The sequence below is a fragment of the Micropterus salmoides genome, unplaced genomic scaffold (genome assembly GCF_014851395.1).
Source record: "Micropterus salmoides isolate LMB-PRFRI ecotype aquatic unplaced genomic scaffold, ASM1485139v1 Ms_hic_scaffold_5, whole genome shotgun sequence".
Taxonomy (NCBI): domain Eukaryota; kingdom Metazoa; phylum Chordata; class Actinopteri; order Centrarchiformes; family Centrarchidae; genus Micropterus; species Micropterus salmoides.
In genome coordinates this window covers 15,678,315-15,695,520 of record NW_024044237.1, presented here as the reverse complement: position 1 = coordinate 15,695,520, position 17,206 = coordinate 15,678,315, and the positions used below count along the sequence as shown (strand labels likewise).

Below are 17,206 nucleotides of genomic sequence, written 5' to 3'. Positions count from 1 at the left end.
ATTTTGGTTTCACATACAGCACATTTGCATTTATTACATTATCCACAAAGCAATTTTTTCTGTTTAATTAAGTCATTTTCCCCTAATCAACAGCAATAACAACATACATGTAAGTCTGGAAGTGCTTATCAAGTGAGTTTGGGGACAAAAACAGGCTGTTCCAATACATACTCAAAACTATAGTCACAAAGTTCAGGAAAAAAATACTGTGTCCAAAAAGGATATTATGCATTGAGTTTGTCCAGTTTGAGCTACTTAAAAATGTATTGCAGTGTTCCCCATTTTAGGCATGATGCAGGATATCACAAAATAAAACAAATATTGAACTGGACAACACAGAAATGACAACTACACATCCACATATTTATGCTCAGGAAAATACTAATTCGATTGGCTGTTTGTACTAAAATGCAATTTTTTAAAAATGTAGAAAATGTCACAAGAACCCAGCCATATAAATATTAAAGAAGAGTAGGAGAACATGTCACAATTCAGAGGAACAAAATGCTTGAGGGGAAGAAAGATCCACTCTCTAGTGAGTTTTGAACCACAAACTTATAAATACATGTTTTACCTATACTGATTGGTGTGATTAATTCATATGCATGCATCTCTGCCAAACTGGAATAACATACTTGAAATTTGTTTATTATGAGAGGATGAAGACGATGTCAAACACTGCACATTGAGAAGTCAGTCAGAGCCATTTCTATATGACAAAAAGTCCTCGCCTAACATTTGAGAGAAATGTTTTTCAAAGCATCTTCTTGCTCATGCACTCAAATGTTTTTCTGGACTGGAGCACTGGAGAGAAATCCTCAGAGCTATTCACTGGTTTCATCCACTTTTCCACTGGGCTCACAGAGGGGTCTTTTCTCCATCATGGCATATGGAAAAGCTGGAACATCACAGCTAGTGAAGTCTAATTTCTTGGGAACACTGCAGTTGCTAAAGTCAATTTTCTTGGCGCCGTCACAACCAAACTCAAGGTTCTTGAGCCGAGCTAGACTCTTGATGCTGCCGGGGGGCCTGCCGGGGCTGACCTTATAACCTGCTGCTTTGGTGGTACCAAGGGGCCTCCCAGGACTGGTTTTGAACCCAGCAGCTCTAGTTGTACCAAGTGGACGTCCTGTACTTGTACGGTACCCAGCTGACTTTGTGGTCCCCGATGGCCTCCCTCTCCTCCCTGACTTTCCATTGCCCTTCTTCTTCTTAGACCCATCGGGCCCTGCAGCCTCACTGCCCCTGATCCTTACCGTCTGAGGCTGGAAGTCATTCTGGGTGTCTTGCATTTGACATGCCATGGCTTTGTGCATGCCCTGGGGCAAAGGGGCTAAGCCTGCAAGGGACAGCTGCAAACCAGGGGTTGTCTGAGAGGGGTAGAATTTGTTGGATTGTGAGCTACATAAATCAAAGTGGCTGGCTGGATGGCAGTCCTCTGCCAGGCCACTCATACAATAGTCACTGTTGCTACTGGTCACTTGATGCATCATCTTCTGTTGGAGTGTAGAGAAACATAAATATTAGATTGGAAAGCTTCACGTATACACGGACAAACACTAACACAAAGAAGCAATTTTGTAGCTTACCTTTTAGTTTAGTTTATTACAGATCTGAGACCATGTTCAACAATACATTCCTCTTAATAAAGGCACAGCTTTGTACCGGATTTAGCTAGGCCACGAGCTAATTTTCATCTGTAGCTGCTGGGCAGCAGTTGAAAGGAATAATAAAACAATAAAAACAGCGCTCTACAAATGGACCAACAACCTATTGATACCCACGCAGGCGTATGCGCGCGCGCGCGCACACACACACACACACACACACACACACACTCTTTTAGTGAGCAAACAGGCCTTTTAGCGTTGCTACACAAACACAAGTGATGTCAAGACAAAGCGAGTAAACTACAGTAGTAGTTTGCATTAAAAAAAGATGGCATGCATAAAACTAAACGTTAATGTTTACCCCTGAAAACGCTAAACTATTTTAAGAACGCAAAATGAGTATTTCGTACCTTATTTTTCGGTGGGTGTTGGACTGGAAAGGGTTAATTTTGAATCGCATACATTTTCCTTCTCTGGCAGCCACAACATCTTTGTGAAGGCCCTGCACACACTACGCCCTGGCGTCCATCAGTGTTGTCTTGAAGCGAGACTGGGATTTCTGCTGCCTATTTCATGTTCATTTAATCCTTTAGGGTAGAGGTTTAGATGAGAGAGGCAGCCATTTTCGCCTGGAAAAAATTTAATAAAACAGGATGCGATGACCGCGCATGCGCACGTAGGCTTCCAGGAAACGCAGGAACAGATCAGTGTCACCCAATGTGGTTCTGCCAAATTAAGACCATATTGAACAAAGAGGTATCGTAATAGCAAAACGGCAGCGTTCAGTTACAATGTAACCAAGCCTATAAATTGTCTACAACTACACAATTGCTACATAGTCTACAATTTCCAATACCCCTACTTAGTAACTAAACCAAAAGTCAAGATCATTAACCCTGGTCATTGTTAGGAGCATTCAAGTGTCATAACACCAACAAACAATGACAACAAAGACCAGTCTCCATTTTTTTTGTAGGTTTTATTAACATCCATATGAACCCAAGCACAGACACTGGATTTATGGAGCAACTGCAGTGCTGGAACAGGTAGCAATATACATTTATCAGCGTTTCTCCTGAAGGTCGCCTCCAATCTTTTGCAAAATTAAGTCCACAGGACTTAAGTTTCCCTCATGAGCTTGGTCAGCTTCTGAATCTTTGTTTTGGTGGACATGTCCACATACTTGTCTCCAATACTGACAATCATGCCACCCAGGATTGAAGGATCGGACTGCGAAGAGGAGACAACAGTCAAAGGGATCTCAAAATGATTACATTACTGCTGATTCAGTAAATTGGCGGCAGACTGGACTGCATGGACACTGTACCTTTGTTTCCAGCTTGATAGTTTCACCCTTCTGAAGAAAGCCATTGAGAGCTACCTTCAGTTCAGAAAGATTAGCTGCATCCAAGGGCTGAAATGGATAAATATGCGTTGGTTGATTGTACAACATATTTACAGTAAAAAGAATGCATTTAATTGTTTTTAATGACTGATACATAATACAGCCTGTTTATTTTAGGTGACCAGTTTTGAAGTGTGGGATTCAACAAGGATGTGCAGGAACACACATATATTCACCCATTTCATTATGGGGTCTTGATTGTAGAATTTTGAGGAAAATAATGAATTTCATAAATTTTGGAATAAGGCTATAACATAACAAAATGTGGAAAAAGTTAAGTGCTGTGAATACTTTCCGGATGCACTGTATAATGCATCTCTACCACATATCATACCTGAGCAGTAGTGACGGAGCAGATGACCTCGCCGCGGTGTGCACTCATCATCTTGCCAAAAGCATTGATAACATCACCAGTTAGAGTAAGACGACCATTATCAGCCAAAACATCTGAAACAGAAAATGCGGGATTCATTTAAGCGATAGTCACTTTTCTGTTCCTCTGCATTACCAATTGACAGCCTTGAGCTGAGAAAACTATACAGGGATGGGGATTCCATGGTGAGGACATTTTCTCAGCGTTAATGAAATCATGGCGACGCTAGTGTTACTGATTACACCGGTTTTACAAGAAAAGGTATCTGTAGAGTGCTTACTTTGATCTGATCATTTTGGTGGCAAAATAGGCCCTTTTGCTTTTTGTTTTGAAATCCTCTGCCATCGTCTTGTCAGTCAACTCATCATGTGACAAATGAAATCTTACTTCTGCTACTGTGCTGACATTCTGCTGCACGGAGCAGGCATTTTCTAATTATAACGGTAGCGTCTGAAGTATTGATAACACAGTAAGTATTTTACAATTTATTTATTTTTTTTAAGTTGATGAAAGCAGGCACTGATAAGCAAAAATGAACTAAATAAGTTTGATTTTTTTTAAAGAAGCAAAAAAAAGTTGGGGGCGGTGGCCAAGTAATGTAATCGGTGTCCAAACATTGTGTGACACCAACTACCGCAGCAAGCCTATACGGTGAGAAAACGGTGTGCAGCAATAATATTGTAATATATAAGTTCAAAATAAATAGACACTGATTTCATCTAACTGGTCCTGCTATATATTTTCTCTTAAATATCAAATTTAGAAACATATGCTCAATTTTATTTACACCATGATCAATATCAATATACTGTAGTGCCCCTATGGGTCTGTGGAGTAATGCTGCTGTGGGAAATCTTTTGTGGAGCTTACAATTGGTGAGTTGAATAGCCATTTTTAAAATTTGTATTTTAGGACATGTTTTTATACAATTATAGTTCTCTCGCTTAATTGAAAATCTTACGCAACATGTTTACAAATTGTAAGAAGACCACATATATAAAATGCCAACCATCTGCATGACATTAGTGTAGACAGGACATCTGACAATCCTTAGCTCCCTGTGACCTCCTTTGGTCATCCAGAGGTCACAGGAACCCAAGAAAGACATTAAGACCTTCAGTAACAGAAATGTGTTCTTCACTATGACTACTTTGTAGCACAACAATTAAGCATTTGTATCGTATCTGGTGTGTGGTGGTGGACGAGCATCCTTTTATTCTTAACCATGTTTATTAGCATTAGTGAGAAATACTTTGATTAACTTCAAATACCTGTAACCTCTACCGACCTAACCGGATAGGCTCAATCTTATTTTGGTTTAACAATGACACGTATGAACACTACACTCACAGAGCCTACTATGGTCTACTTAGCTCTGATTAAGATACTGCCGTGCAAAGGCAGAGGCCAAACTTATAGCAGTAATGGGACCACTTAGGTTAGACCATATAGGCTACGCCGTAGATTTGACGCAGAAGTATAAATCACACTTTAGCCACTCACTGATGAGGTTGATGGTGATGGGTGAAAGCTTAGCCTTCGCAAGAACATCATTGAAAGTCTTCTGCTTGATGCTGCGCTTTATATGAGGATTCATTACAACACTGGAAAGCTTGGAGTCCTTCAGCAGGGTCTGAAAAACAAAAGACACAGTAGATTTTGCTGAAACTGCATGGATTAGCATTATTCCAATGCTTCATTTCTCAGATATACACATTTATTTTTGACTTACTGTAACTTTGCCGAGTTCCTGCTCCACTTGGTCCAGTTTGCTCTGCTTACTGGCAGCTGAGAACAGTGCAGTGGCATAGCGGCCCTCTACTCCATAGACCTGGATGGGAGGCTACAAGGACACATACACAGATATGAACTAAAATTGCAACCACTAACCATTTCTGTAACACTGACGTTTTAACCACAGGTTACGCTTCGTGCAGTCTGACGTTATTTACCTTGATCAGTTTTGATGCAGGTCTGATCACAGACGTGCTGAACTGGCGGACCTGGAAATGAAAAGAAATGAAAGTTCTCAACACAGAGAAACTAGAACTTGTGCTGGTGAACTTTTGGCACTCTTTGTACCATTTACGTTAAGACAGCTAGCTTGTAGGCTAACACGTTAGCAGTCATTCAAGTGCAATGCCGCGTGAGAATTTGTTGGACATTCAGCGTTGCCTCCTGGTCTCCAGAAGAAATACAATACTTAAGAGGTGTTTTTAGGTTATATAAAAATCAGTCAGAACTACCGTGAAATGACTCAAATTACTAAAATCATTGAATGTCTTACCTGCTGTCCTAGCATGAGTGCTGCCATTTTCTCCTACAGCTGTCCAGAGTAGAAGAAATGACTGCGCATGTGCATTTGAGAAGGAGGAGTCTGACTGTGGGTAATGTAGTCTTTCGAGGGTAGCACAGTCTGACAGGTAGGGAAAATGCATGGTATATCAATAAGAATCAGAATCAGCTTTATTTGCCAGGTGTACACATACGAGGAATTTGACTCAGGATTGTACATTGCTCACGCAATCAACTTGATAATATCAATTTTATTTTAAAGCGCAATTTAGTACCTACTGGTTGTGCAAGTGAACTTGAAATCCATTGGTTAACTCAAGTAAACCATAAAAATGCCTTCAGAAAACGTTTTTTGGGTTTCAGCCAAAGGCTTTTCAGTTTGGGCACCTGTTGCAGACTGCCATCATTTTGAGATATGAATATAAAATATGAGATTCAAGAGTGCTGTTTTTCCTGATGAAGATATCCAAAGAAGGTTAAAGTCAAGGGCAACTGGACTTGGTTGAAGATGTTCAGTTTCCCTTGACTTTAACTTCTTTGGATAACTATGACCTGGATGACTGAGAATCTTTACAGACATCCTGATGAAGATGTGATTGATCAAAATGTGTTGCACAATAAAAATATATCAGTAAAAACACCATGGGAGCAAAGACCAGAGTGTGTATTCTACTTTTTGCAATGTCTGTGCTTCAAATCAACTAGGCTGGTTACAAGATAATAATAGCAACAGTGTTCACACGATTTGAAACTACTTAAAATAAAACTCAATGAAACCATTTAAAACTTCATTAATTGACATTTTATTGAAATCGCAATATGGTCTACTGCAATTTTCAAATCACTGTAGGCTCAATATTTGTTAACGGTGATGTGTGTGTCAAAGTACCATTTTAAATGAAATACTGGTATCTGCAGAGATATTCTGGCATACACATCATATTCTAGAGACAAACATCTCTTGTTTGGTACAAATCCCTGCAAAAATCACACCCTAATTTCTTTTGATGATATAAAAATGTTCATTCCCCCTAACACTGCAAATCATATCGCAATTGTAATAAGATATTTTTTCAAAATCGTTCAGCCCTAGTGGTGGGCTAGTCCTGAAATGTATTGGTGTTCAGTGTGAAACAAACACAAAAAACACTGTTATTTAGTAGCTGGGTTTAGGGACCACTTAGGTATGACTGGCTACAATTCACTGGAGCTGATGACAGCTGGTCAGGGATGCAAAAACATTCTTACTGAATGTATTTGCACTTAGTTGAAATAAATATTATTGTGTGGTACCCATAGACTATACCATTAGGTAACTTATTTTGTTACACGTATTGTGGTACCATTAGGCCATTTAGCAATATTTAAACAACTAAAGTAAAATAAACATAACTAGCAGGCTGAGAGCTATCTGACTAGTATCTATCCCAGTGTCTTTAACGCGGTATTAATAGATGTGTTAAATGGTTAAAAGGCTGGCTAAACACATCTTATCAAAGGTTACACCAGCTGTTACATATTTTATCTGAGCTGTTGGGAACTTCTTAACTAACTGTTGGTTAGCCGTTGGTCCTGCCTGTTCCCGGTTTCGTCCAGCAGAGGACAGATTTAACAGCAATCCCGACTTCTGGAAAACACAACATCTGTAAGCGGATGTAAAATAAAAATAAACACATTATATTTATATATAATATACCGGTACTATAAAACCACCGGAACGGACAAATGAACCATACCTCTTTTTAAACCCCTCTTAAAGGGCCCATCAGGGATGCTATGACGTAGTATATCCATGATTTGTTGCTCCGTCTCGCTTTGGACAACAGTTGGCAGGGTTGGGTCTGCTAGTTTTATAGTCTTTGCGACATTGATGGATAACTGTGTGACCTTGGTCGTTTAACAAGGAGAAGTTAATTTATGTATCATGTGAACTAAACACTTTAGTCCCCACCGGGCTGCAGGGACGCAGGGCAGTTGACGCATTCGTTATCGCGGAGCACACACACATACATACACACACGCAAGCACACGCACATACAAGCTGCGAATGACCAGAGAGGCTTGCTAGGACCTTAGCCCGGCCACCAAAACGTCAACAGCGAAATAGCGAGAGGTTTTCCTGGCGCATTTTAAAGCTGGTCGGCTCGCTAGCTGACGGCAAACCAGGCATGGACGACAAGTCATTCACCAAGGAGTTGGACGGATGGATTGAACAACTGAATGAGTGCAAACAGCTATCAGAGAATCAGGTCAAAGTCCTGTGTGAAAAGGTAAGGTTTGCGCAGGAAGGCAGGCGAGCTGTTAGCTTTCTGCTAGGGGACCGTTAACTGTCACATCTCCTGCACTGTTTTAGATTTAGCAGAAGCGTTGATTGGAACACTGCTAAATGCATGTGGCCTTGTTTGGAGCGCACACCATTTGGCTGCAGCTGCGTGCAGTACATTGCTAAGGGAAGCCGCTAGCCAAGAAGATGGAGGGAGATGCCTGTGAACGTTTTCCCTAGCTACGCCCACTCTTGGTACCTCTTCACCACTGGAGTGCACTGGCACTACCAAAGCAAACAGTACAATAATCTGCTGCATCCTTCACAATCCGAAAAATTATGAGTATTCTGTGTCTCGGTGGCTTTGATAATACTTGTTAAAAGAGAACAACACATGTCCACTGTGCACTCCTACACTGCATCACACTCTGTTACCTATTAGTCAGCATCATCCTGTGTGTTCTTGGTCTTCCTTTTTAAGGCCAAGGAAATCCTGACAAAGGAGTCCAATGTGCAGGAGGTGAGATGTCCCGTGACAGTCTGCGGGGATGTCCACGGTCAGTTTCATGACCTAATGGAGCTGTTTAAGATCGGGGGGAAGTCTCCAGACACTAACTACCTCTTCATGGGAGACTATGTTGACAGAGGCTACTATTCTGTGGAGACTGTTAGTCTCCTGGTTTCTCTTAAGGTAAAAAAAAAGGACACTTGCCACTGATGCTACAACTGGGATATGAATTTGGAGTTGGGGGAAGGAAAATGCTCATGACTGATTATTCTTGCAGTTTGTTTCTAAATGCGTTTTTTCCTTGTAGGTAAGGTTCCGTGAACGAATCACAATTCTCAGAGGGAACCACGAGAGCAGACAGATCACACAAGTGTACGGCTTCTACGACGAGTGCTTAAGGAAATATGGAAACGCCAATGTTTGGAAGTACTTCACAGATCTGTTTGACTATCTGCCCCTTACCGCACTGGTAGATAACCAGGTAAGGTTGTGTATTTAGATGGGGCATATGACACAAAGCGCAGATAAAGAGACATATTAATTTTCTCTTTCTTCTGTGAGATTTTCTGCCTCCATGGAGGATTGTCCCCTTCAATAGACACACTGGAACACATCAGAGCGCTGGATCGCCTGCAGGAGGTTCCCCATGAGGTAAATTCAGTCCATGTAAATTCTACACATTTGACATTAGAGGAACTTCTGAAGGTCCATCTAGATGAGCAATTATTCTGTAATTTACTGTCATAACATAAGGATGTTAAAACATTTATGGTATGGAGTATGATTCTGCAAGTTTACAATTGTAATTTCTATACATGCACATTCATCAGATTTCATTATAAAGTTTAGAGCTGAAATGATCTTCAATAGTAAATAAATAAATGAGTCTATCCATAGAAAATCATCTGCAATAATTTATTCAATTCATGGGTTCTGGAATAGGCTTAAATTATTTTGGTTTTCATAGTCTTCTATGAGTAAAATGAACTTTTGATTTTGAATTGTTTTTCAGAATTTTCTGACAATTTATGGAGCGAGTGATAAATCAAGAAAATTATCAGCAGATTAATTGATAACAAACATTTTTGTTGTTGCAGCCCTAACAAAGTCTTACATTCTCCCAAAACTTTCAACAGGCTAAACAACTTCTTCCATGTTTCAGGGTCCAATGTGTGACTTGTTATGGTCAGACCCAGATGACCGTGGTGGCTGGGGCATCTCACCCCGTGGTGCTGGTTACACCTTTGGACAGGACATTTCAGAGACTTTCAACCATGCAAACGGCCTAACTTTGGTTTCAAGAGCCCACCAGCTGGTGATGGAGGTACTTTGAACTTTGTTTATTACTGAAAGTAATTATATTTTTTCCTTGTAGACACTGCAGATGCAGATGTGATGAGCATTACATGAATTTGAAATGGGTAACAAAGTAATTTTTGATCTAGGGTTACAATTGGTGCCACGACCGCAATGTTGTGACGATCTTCAGTGCACCAAACTATTGTTATCGTTGTGGAAACCAAGCAGCAATCATGGAGCTTGATGACACATTGAAATACTCCTTGTAAGTAAAGTTTTCTAAGATGAACTGTGGACTTTAATTATTAAAAAAAAAATCTCTAAATGTGAGATGGTGCCCTTTGTTTGCTTTAGCCTACAGTTCGACCCTGCACCACGCAGAGGAGAGCCCCACGTGACACGGCGTACACCGGACTATTTCCTGTAAGGATCCATTGGTGTGGATGGCGAGAATCTACACTGAAGCATTCATAACCCCATGGACCAAAAAAATAAATGTGTGCCATAATCACAAAACGAAATGCAAACTATCACATCTCGCTAAAGACCAATATCCTTTCAACTTTTTCCTTTCTGTGCATGATGTTTTTAATGCTATAAATGATTGCTATGAACATTACCGTCACAATACCTGCTGGTTTGTCAGGAAACATGAGGGAACTAATGCTGAGAATAATGACTAAATGTAAGTAATCTTTGTGTTTAGGGTATTAATGATGACCAGAGTGTTGCCATGTACAGTATGTAAGGCTGCATCTTTCACTTGGCATGGCCTCAAATCAAAAGTTGCAGTAAATATAATGTGAACTCTTTTCTTTTTGTAACTGAAGCGCAACAGTTTATTTTGTGAAGTGAGATAATAGGGTTAGATGTTGGAAATCTGTTCTCTTTGCACTTTTGTATTTGATTTTTATCACATGGCACTAACAGACTATATGTTCTTTTTTATACCCTGTTATAGTGTAAGTAGCTCTCTTTCTGCTCTGCTGTCTCTTATGGGAGTTAATGTACGTCATCTAAATATTTAAAATTAGTACAAATAACATCAATTGTAAAAAAAAATAAAAAATAAAAAATAAAAAATATTACTTAATGTTTTGCAGCCACAGGTATACAAAATAAACACTGAAGTTGCTTCGTCATTTATTTCCTTCGGATAGAGTTTGTGGCATTATTTCATCTCACCAGTCACCACTAGATGGAACCGAAACCCAAAAGCTGTGCCGATGTGCAACACTAAGGGGATAATCATCCTTTCTGTGAATGTGTGAAGGAAATTGGGTAATTTAATTGATTCTATTTTTACTGCAGGTATAGAGTATGCCATAATTTTGACTCATGAAAGGGATAAGAGCTGTTTAGCACCCAAGTCTTAAGTGACTCATATTGCTTTTAATTGTGTCTATTTATTTGTAACGTTATATGAGCCCAAGAATGGTTTGTTTTAAGGGACACTTTCGTACAGAGTCGTGTGTGTGTGTGTGTGTGTGTGTAAGTCAAAAGTTTTACCAGTAATTAATGATTTACTGTCTGTGAGTCAATGTAGTTAAAATGACAGAGCATTGACGGATGTAGCGTTTGGCCCGCTGCTAAAAATAAAAGTCTAATTTAATGGATGAAGCGGAATGAAACTTAATTTGTCACCTAAAATGTTTACCTAAGATCTTATTTTATTGTTTCCTAAAATAGCAGATAATCTGTATGCATTTTCTGAAAGTTTTGGCTTTCAGACAGTAATTAGGCTACGGCTCCAATCTTTCTCCAGTGTGAATTGCCGCTCTGAGGCAGTGCTTTTATTTTGTCAGCGCGGTGAGGGACGCTGGGGGATGTGCCTCTGTGTCGCTGTGTCGCTGTGTGGCGCTGCTGACGCTGCTGCATGTAAAATTAGCTGGCTGCAGCCGTTCAGGGACACCTCTTGCGGACCGCCGGAGCCCACAGTGCAGTGAGTAATGTTATGTTTTTAAATGGGACCATCAAGACGTCGACAGAGAGAAGAGCAGTGTGGAGACTTCGGCGTTTGGCTCCTTGAGGAGCCCGCTGGAGGTGTGGATGTGGCAGGCTGATACTAGTTGAATCTGGGGCGCACAGCTGGACAATTATCGGGCTGGACAGATGCCGGTGCCTCATTAGTCGTTTTAAAACGATGGTGCTCGTGTGTTTATTGTTTGGTAAAGGTTGAGTCGCATTTTTTCAGATGCAGAAACACCTTCAGTCACCGTCCAGATTTGACTGGTCTAGGCTACGTCGGGTTGGAACAATTCACCGTGTCCACTCACAGAGCAGGTTTGCCCTGCGACCACAGACAGAAAGCAGCTATTCTCAGTGTAATAGATGTCAGATGAAGGTTAACTATTTGCCATGGGAATGATGAAGTGTGTAGTGTTTAAATTATATATTTAATGATTGGAAGGAGATATTGTGAATTGCCACGCAGGCCGCATTTGATTGGTTGAGAGTGAGGGCAGAAGCAGCTGAAGGTTTATAGATCAAAGGCCGTGTCAGTCCAAAGTTCAGTCCTCTTCTGTTACCCTCATCAGTGATCATTCATCAGAGATTTAGCGTCATATTAATGCTATTAACTGGGGGAAGTGCCCTTCAGCCTCTATTCGGGCTCATACAGTGATTTAGTTTTTCACTGGATGAGTTCAGAAAAGGGGGTGTTTTGTTGTCATCTCGTGAGAATCCTATGGAGTTTAATATAATTTAAAGAGGCAGCGCGCCACAGCCATGGGCAAACAAAGAGACTTTTCTGTTTTCCTGTCAATCCAGCAGCCATCTTTGGTGCAATTTCAGGAGGAGTTTCATCATGCTGCTGCAGGTCCTTGCTTAGACTTGCTGCACTTTGGTGTCTGCCAGTAGTTCATGTGCAGCATGGAACAAACCAGATCAGACTGGGTTACATGGACCTACACACAGGGGAGAATGAGCATGCAGCATCCACAAAGCTGGTGTTTTTTTGATAGTGCAGTGTCCATCCAGTGCAGGCCAGCCAGATCTGGTTTTATATTAGGAAATAAAAAATGAATACAGTTTCATTGACATACTCACTAGTCCCAACCATAAAACTCAAATATTGCATAACCTGCCTTTCTCATTAACCCTAATACAATTTGTAAGTTTATTGATAAAAATAATCACCTGTTCACAGTACACACAGGAGGGTTTTGTTACTGCCCAAGAGCTGCTTTTCAGCCACAGTTTGGGGATTGGTGGGTGCTCATAAAGGGCTTTGCAATTTAGTGTTTCACAACCCCTGTGTCAGGTCAGCCATCACCATAGAAACATTATGCTGAATAAGCAGCACGGTAATTCAGAAAGGAGCTTTATTTTCACGCTCCCTCCTTCAGTGACTGGTGTCTGCAAAAGAAAATACAAACTGAAAGGCTGTAACTCCTGGGGTTAGTGCTGGAGCAGGGCCCAGTTATGAAACACAGTTGTTCTAGATAACTAACCATCACACATTAATGCACCAGGACGGAGAATTTGTGCTTTAATTCAGCATGTTTTCTATTCCTGCTTTAATTTATTTACTGCAGAATCAGCCAATCATCATCATTCCTACATACTTTGGTGCACTGACAAATCTCTGATACGATTATTGTAACATTTTTTCTTTCTCCAGATAAATATGGCTGCAGAGCTTTCCACTTCCATAAACATCAAGGAGCCTCGGTGGGACCAAAGCACATTTGTAGGTCGGGCTAAACATTTCTTCACTGTCACAGACCCCAGGAACATCCTCCTCACCAACGAACAACTAGCTCATGCACACAAAATCATCACTGACTACAGGTACAAGGACCGCTGTAGCAGTAGCAAGTTCACCAGTAACAGGATGTAAATTCAGTGCTGTCATAAGATGAGTTTGCTTTAAATGTTACCTTCACTGTCTTTCTAGGCAAGGTATAGTCACTCCGGGACTGACAGAAGATGAACTGTGGAAGGCCAAATATGTTTTTGACTCTGCTTTTCATCCCGACACTGGGGAGAAGATGATCCTGATTGGCCGCATGTCAGCGCAGGTTCCAATGAACATGACGATCACTGGATGCATGATGACCTTTTACAAGTAAGAACTTGTAGAGTTTCATTATCAGACTTTGACTGTCACACTCAAACTGATAGATTTATCTCTATACACTATTGCTGCCTAACTCTGAAGCCAGTACTTGTTCCTTGGCTAATAGTATTCCAACAGCTTAAAATATGAAGGAAATCTAGAAAGGCAAATATTTGTTTAAGCCTAGCAATTCATATCCAGTCCAACCTTCAGATGTACAGCAAAGCACATACAATCCAATCTTTTCTTCTGCGGACTCTCTACACTGGTCTTGCTAATGACTCCACTCTTGTCAATGTTGCAGGACAACTCCAGCTGTGTTGCTCTGGCAGTGGATCAATCAGTCTTTCAACGCAATAGTCAATTACACCAACAGGAGCGGTGATGCTCCAATCACAGTCAGGTAAGAGACGGACATTATTGTGCCACCGACACCGGCTTATTTTAACCCTTTTAGTTCAACAGTCTTTGTGTGGACAGTTTTTAAAAAAATTTTATTTAAAAATTTCCCCCTGCGCGATGTGACCGGTGACTCTCGCTCTTGTTTGCAGTCAGCTTGGCACGGCTTATGTGTCTGCCACCACAGGGGCAGTTGCTACCGCTCTAGGACTAAATGCACTAACAAAGGTATCAGTTCATCTAACCCCATTACACATCTCATTTTAATGTATCAACCACAGCCGCATGGGTGTGCTGACATGATGCTAGCCACGCACAAAATGGAAGGAGCCATATTATTTTCAGGGTTGTGCTCCTGCCAGCTTATATGGTGGCTTTGTGTTATACACCCTGATTTATGGTAGAAAAGCCTACATGTACATCTGAAATAGAACCTGCAATAACCTCTGTCCTCCACTAGTCTGCAAGGTTAAATTGGTTGTGCAATCAAGGTACAGCAGAGCCAAGTGATTAATTTCTACCCCCTTGTTTTTATGCCTCCTCTCGCCTCCTCTCACCTGCTCTAGCACATCTCACCCCTGATTGGACGGTTTGTTCCATTTGCTGCTGTAGCTGCTGCTAACTGTATCAACATCCCACTGATGAGACAAAGGTAACCAGGATGATGGCATCATCGTTTTTTAAGCAATTGCAATACAGGCTGGCTTTGACCTTGAGAAGACACTAATGGTGAAAGTAAAGATTTTAAGGCAATTCCTCTCAGGAGGCTACGATAAAGGTCAGTTGGATTCCTTTCTGATTAAATTTGCTTTGCCCCTTTTCATCAGAGAACTTCAACACGGCATTCCCATAACAGATGAGAATGACAACAGGTTAGGAGAGTCGACGAAAGCTGCACAGCAGGCTATCTCTCAGGTTGTGGTCTCCAGGATCCTCATGGCTTCTCCGGGAATGGGTATGAATATCATTGTTTCATCAGTCCAATTTCATCAGTCCAATATCATTGTTTCATCCTGACGTGAGGTTTGTTAACTCTCCCCACTGGCAGTTGGTGGCATCGTTTAATTAAAAGGAAAATAAAGAGACAAGTTTATAACCACCAGTTTTTAGTTGAAAATGTATAGTGATATTTTATTTGTGTCTTCTCAGCTATCCCCCCGTTTTTAATGAACCATTTGGAAAAAAAGGCCTTTCTGAAGGTAGGCATATTTCTGAATCAGTTGCATCCCTTAAGTCACAAACGACTGCACAGAGGACTGCCTCTGCTGCAAGGTCCTCCTCAACACCAACTTCATCATCACAGATTTAATAGCATGAGGGTTTAAGTCAAACGGTGGGAACCCTGTGTCCCACGCTGTGTCTGCCACTCGGTTTTTTTTCATAATCACACATCAGAGGAATGAAAAGCACTGAGGACATGAGGCCGCTCTAGTACGGGAATTCACCACTGCTTTTGTGCCCCTCATTCGTGTTTCTGCCTGGTCTTTTCAGAGGTTCCCATGGATGAGTGCACCTATTCAAGTCAGCCTGGTGGGATTCTGGTGAGTCGTCAGAAATGGTCCACCCGATAAGCAGCCTTGTGAAATTCCTGTTGAAATTCCATCCTAATTTCTTAAATTACTACAGAAATGTCAGTAATCCTGACATTTATGCTGCTTTAAACTTTGCTGTTCAAGTTATTGTGAAGTATCTGAGGAGGAATGTGCTCATAAGATTTATTGGTTCCTCTAAATAATATCACAAAGCTCTCTCAGCCCATCTTGCTGTGATTTGCTGCCAGGTTTAGTGGGAGTTTGGGTGCAGGCAGGAGGCAACATTTCTTTACACAATTTTCCAGTACAAGCCACAGATCATGTCCTGTTTTCTTCTGAAAAACGATCCACACATCATCCCACGTGTTTCCTGGCTCCACTTTGCCTCCTGTGACCTCAGAGTGACCAATTAAAATCACGTGTAGCATTCCTATAGTTCAGCTCAAATGACATGACCACAGCAAATCAATGAGCAGGAGTGTTTCATTGTAAAATTGGATTTTGTAATGATTTTTGTATCAATGTGATGAAGTTTATTGATTTGTTATATGATATAGCATTTAGCTGAAAGCCCCACAATGTGCCTAGCTACAGCCTTACAGGCCTGCTAGCATGGCTGTAGACTCTTAGTCTTATACAGTACAGGCATGCAGTCAATGCAGCCTTCTTTCTGACTGTTTCATAGATCTGTGTTTCTTTTTCAGCCTGGTGTTTGCCACTCCACTGTGCTGTGCATTGTTCCCTCAGAAGAGGTGAGTGGAACTTTCCAAAGGACTTCTTCTTTTCTGTATTTAAATATATTTTCAGTTTTCATGATTCTTTTCTACCTGAAAAGTAGCATAATACGCCTACAGTGAGTGTGTTTGATCCATCAACCTATGCATTTTTACACCCCCCCCCCCAATCCAGCTCTATGTCAGTCAACCGATTGGAGCCGGAGCTGCAGGAGAAAATCCGGGCCAAGCACCCAGGAGTGGAGAGGGTGTACTTCAACAAAGGGCTATGAGTGTGCAGCCCCCCCCTTCACCCCCATCCAAACACTGCCATAACACAGCTGCAGGCTCAGTCCTCGCCTCTCTGCCAGCCCTCCTCATTCAGTGTGCCAAAGTTAAGTTTGTGTCTCCTCATTTCCACCATTTAGATGGCTATCTGAGGCCTCCCTCTCTGTCAGTCTCTTTGTAACGAGATGTTTGCTTTTGTCTATGTGATTGTTCATTTAACTGCTAAAGAAGATTTTCTCTGACTGGGCCAGATAAGGAGTATGGTGTTTATCACAGATACAGTACAGTTGCCTGTGTTTTTTAAAAGTTGGTGACTTGTTGATCGTAAGTCGCAACCAAACCATTTTCACACTCTCCTACCTGAGGTTGGCAGTCAGCTTATTTCTTACCTGCAGTATTATTGATTTTAATCAGATTTTGACGTTGATTAGTCAAAGACCTCATGCATTTGCCAAATCTGT

At 41.1% G+C, this 17,206-nt stretch overlaps 4 protein-coding genes across 4 annotated transcripts; 2 read left to right on the top strand and 2 right to left on the bottom strand.

Annotated features, from left to right (window-relative positions):
• Positions 1 to 627: 627 nt before the first annotated feature.
• On the bottom strand, positions 628 to 2,258 carry si:ch1073-44g3.1 (UPF0461 protein C5orf24 homolog). Its single transcript, XM_038699783.1, has 2 exons — positions 2,021 to 2,258; positions 628 to 1,496 (listed from the first exon to the last, which is right to left on the bottom strand). Exon 2 carries the CDS (start codon positions 1,491 to 1,493, stop codon positions 825 to 827), a length of 669 nt encoding a protein of 222 aa, XP_038555711.1. The 5' UTR covers positions 1,494 to 1,496; positions 2,021 to 2,258; the 3' UTR covers positions 628 to 824.
• A 312-nt stretch (positions 2,259 to 2,570) lies between these two features.
• Positions 2,571 to 5,777, bottom strand: atp5po (ATP synthase peripheral stalk subunit OSCP). Its single transcript, XM_038699698.1, has 7 exons — positions 5,676 to 5,777; positions 5,341 to 5,391; positions 5,121 to 5,231; positions 4,892 to 5,021; positions 3,350 to 3,462; positions 2,938 to 3,024; positions 2,571 to 2,840 (listed from the first exon to the last, which is right to left on the bottom strand). Exons 1-7 carry the CDS (start codon positions 5,700 to 5,702, stop codon positions 2,730 to 2,732), a joined length of 630 nt encoding a protein of 209 aa, XP_038555626.1. The 5' UTR covers positions 5,703 to 5,777; the 3' UTR covers positions 2,571 to 2,729.
• Positions 5,778 to 7,684: 1,907 nt separating this feature from the next.
• Positions 7,685 to 10,895, top strand: LOC119888909 (serine/threonine-protein phosphatase 2A catalytic subunit alpha isoform-like). Its single transcript, XM_038699697.1, has 7 exons — positions 7,685 to 7,953; positions 8,428 to 8,637; positions 8,762 to 8,935; positions 9,016 to 9,105; positions 9,617 to 9,778; positions 9,900 to 10,018; positions 10,108 to 10,895. The coding sequence occupies exons 1-7, from the start codon at positions 7,852 to 7,854 to the stop codon at positions 10,178 to 10,180; spliced, it is 930 nt and encodes a 309-aa protein (XP_038555625.1). The 5' UTR covers positions 7,685 to 7,851; the 3' UTR covers positions 10,181 to 10,895.
• A 693-nt stretch (positions 10,896 to 11,588) lies between these two features.
• Positions 11,589 to 16,773, top strand: sfxn1 (sideroflexin 1). Its single transcript, XM_038700332.1, has 11 exons — positions 11,589 to 11,695; positions 13,376 to 13,545; positions 13,652 to 13,822; positions 14,118 to 14,216; positions 14,365 to 14,440; positions 14,779 to 14,864; positions 15,040 to 15,167; positions 15,362 to 15,411; positions 15,704 to 15,753; positions 16,449 to 16,496; positions 16,654 to 16,773. Exons 2-11 carry the CDS (start codon positions 13,382 to 13,384, stop codon positions 16,748 to 16,750), a joined length of 969 nt encoding a protein of 322 aa, XP_038556260.1. The 5' UTR covers positions 11,589 to 11,695; positions 13,376 to 13,381; the 3' UTR covers positions 16,751 to 16,773.
• Positions 16,774 to 17,206: the final 433 nt, after the last annotated feature.

Excerpts from the sequence above, each read along its gene's own strand:
- si:ch1073-44g3.1 (XM_038699783.1), bottom strand. The coding sequence starts at position 1,493 with ATGATGCATCAAGTGACCAGTAGCAACAGTGACTATTGTATGAGTGGC.
- atp5po (XM_038699698.1), bottom strand. The coding sequence starts at position 5,702 with ATGGCAGCACTCATGCTAGGACAGCAG. Across the intron at positions 5,392-5,675 it reads CACTCATGCTAGGACAGCAG|GTCCGCCAGTTCAGCACGTC; the intron begins GTAAGACATTCA and ends TTTCATTTCCAG. Across the intron at positions 2,841-2,937 it reads CTATCAAGCTGGAAACAAAG|TCCGATCCTTCAATCCTGGG; the intron begins GTACAGTGTCCA and ends TCCTCTTCGCAG.
- LOC119888909 (XM_038699697.1), top strand. The coding sequence starts at position 7,852 with ATGGACGACAAGTCATTCACCAAGGAGTTGGACGGATGGATTGAACAA. Across the intron at positions 7,954-8,427 it reads TCAAAGTCCTGTGTGAAAAG|GCCAAGGAAATCCTGACAAA; the intron begins GTAAGGTTTGCG and ends TTCCTTTTTAAG. Across the intron at positions 9,106-9,616 it reads TGCAGGAGGTTCCCCATGAG|GGTCCAATGTGTGACTTGTT; the intron begins GTAAATTCAGTC and ends TCCATGTTTCAG.
- sfxn1 (XM_038700332.1), top strand. The coding sequence starts at position 13,382 with ATGGCTGCAGAGCTTTCCACTTCCATAAACATCAAGGAGCCTCGGTGG. Across the intron at positions 14,441-14,778 it reads GACTAAATGCACTAACAAAG|CACATCTCACCCCTGATTGG; the intron begins GTATCAGTTCAT and ends CACCTGCTCTAG. Across the intron at positions 16,497-16,653 it reads GCATTGTTCCCTCAGAAGAG|CTCTATGTCAGTCAACCGAT; the intron begins GTGAGTGGAACT and ends CCCCCAATCCAG.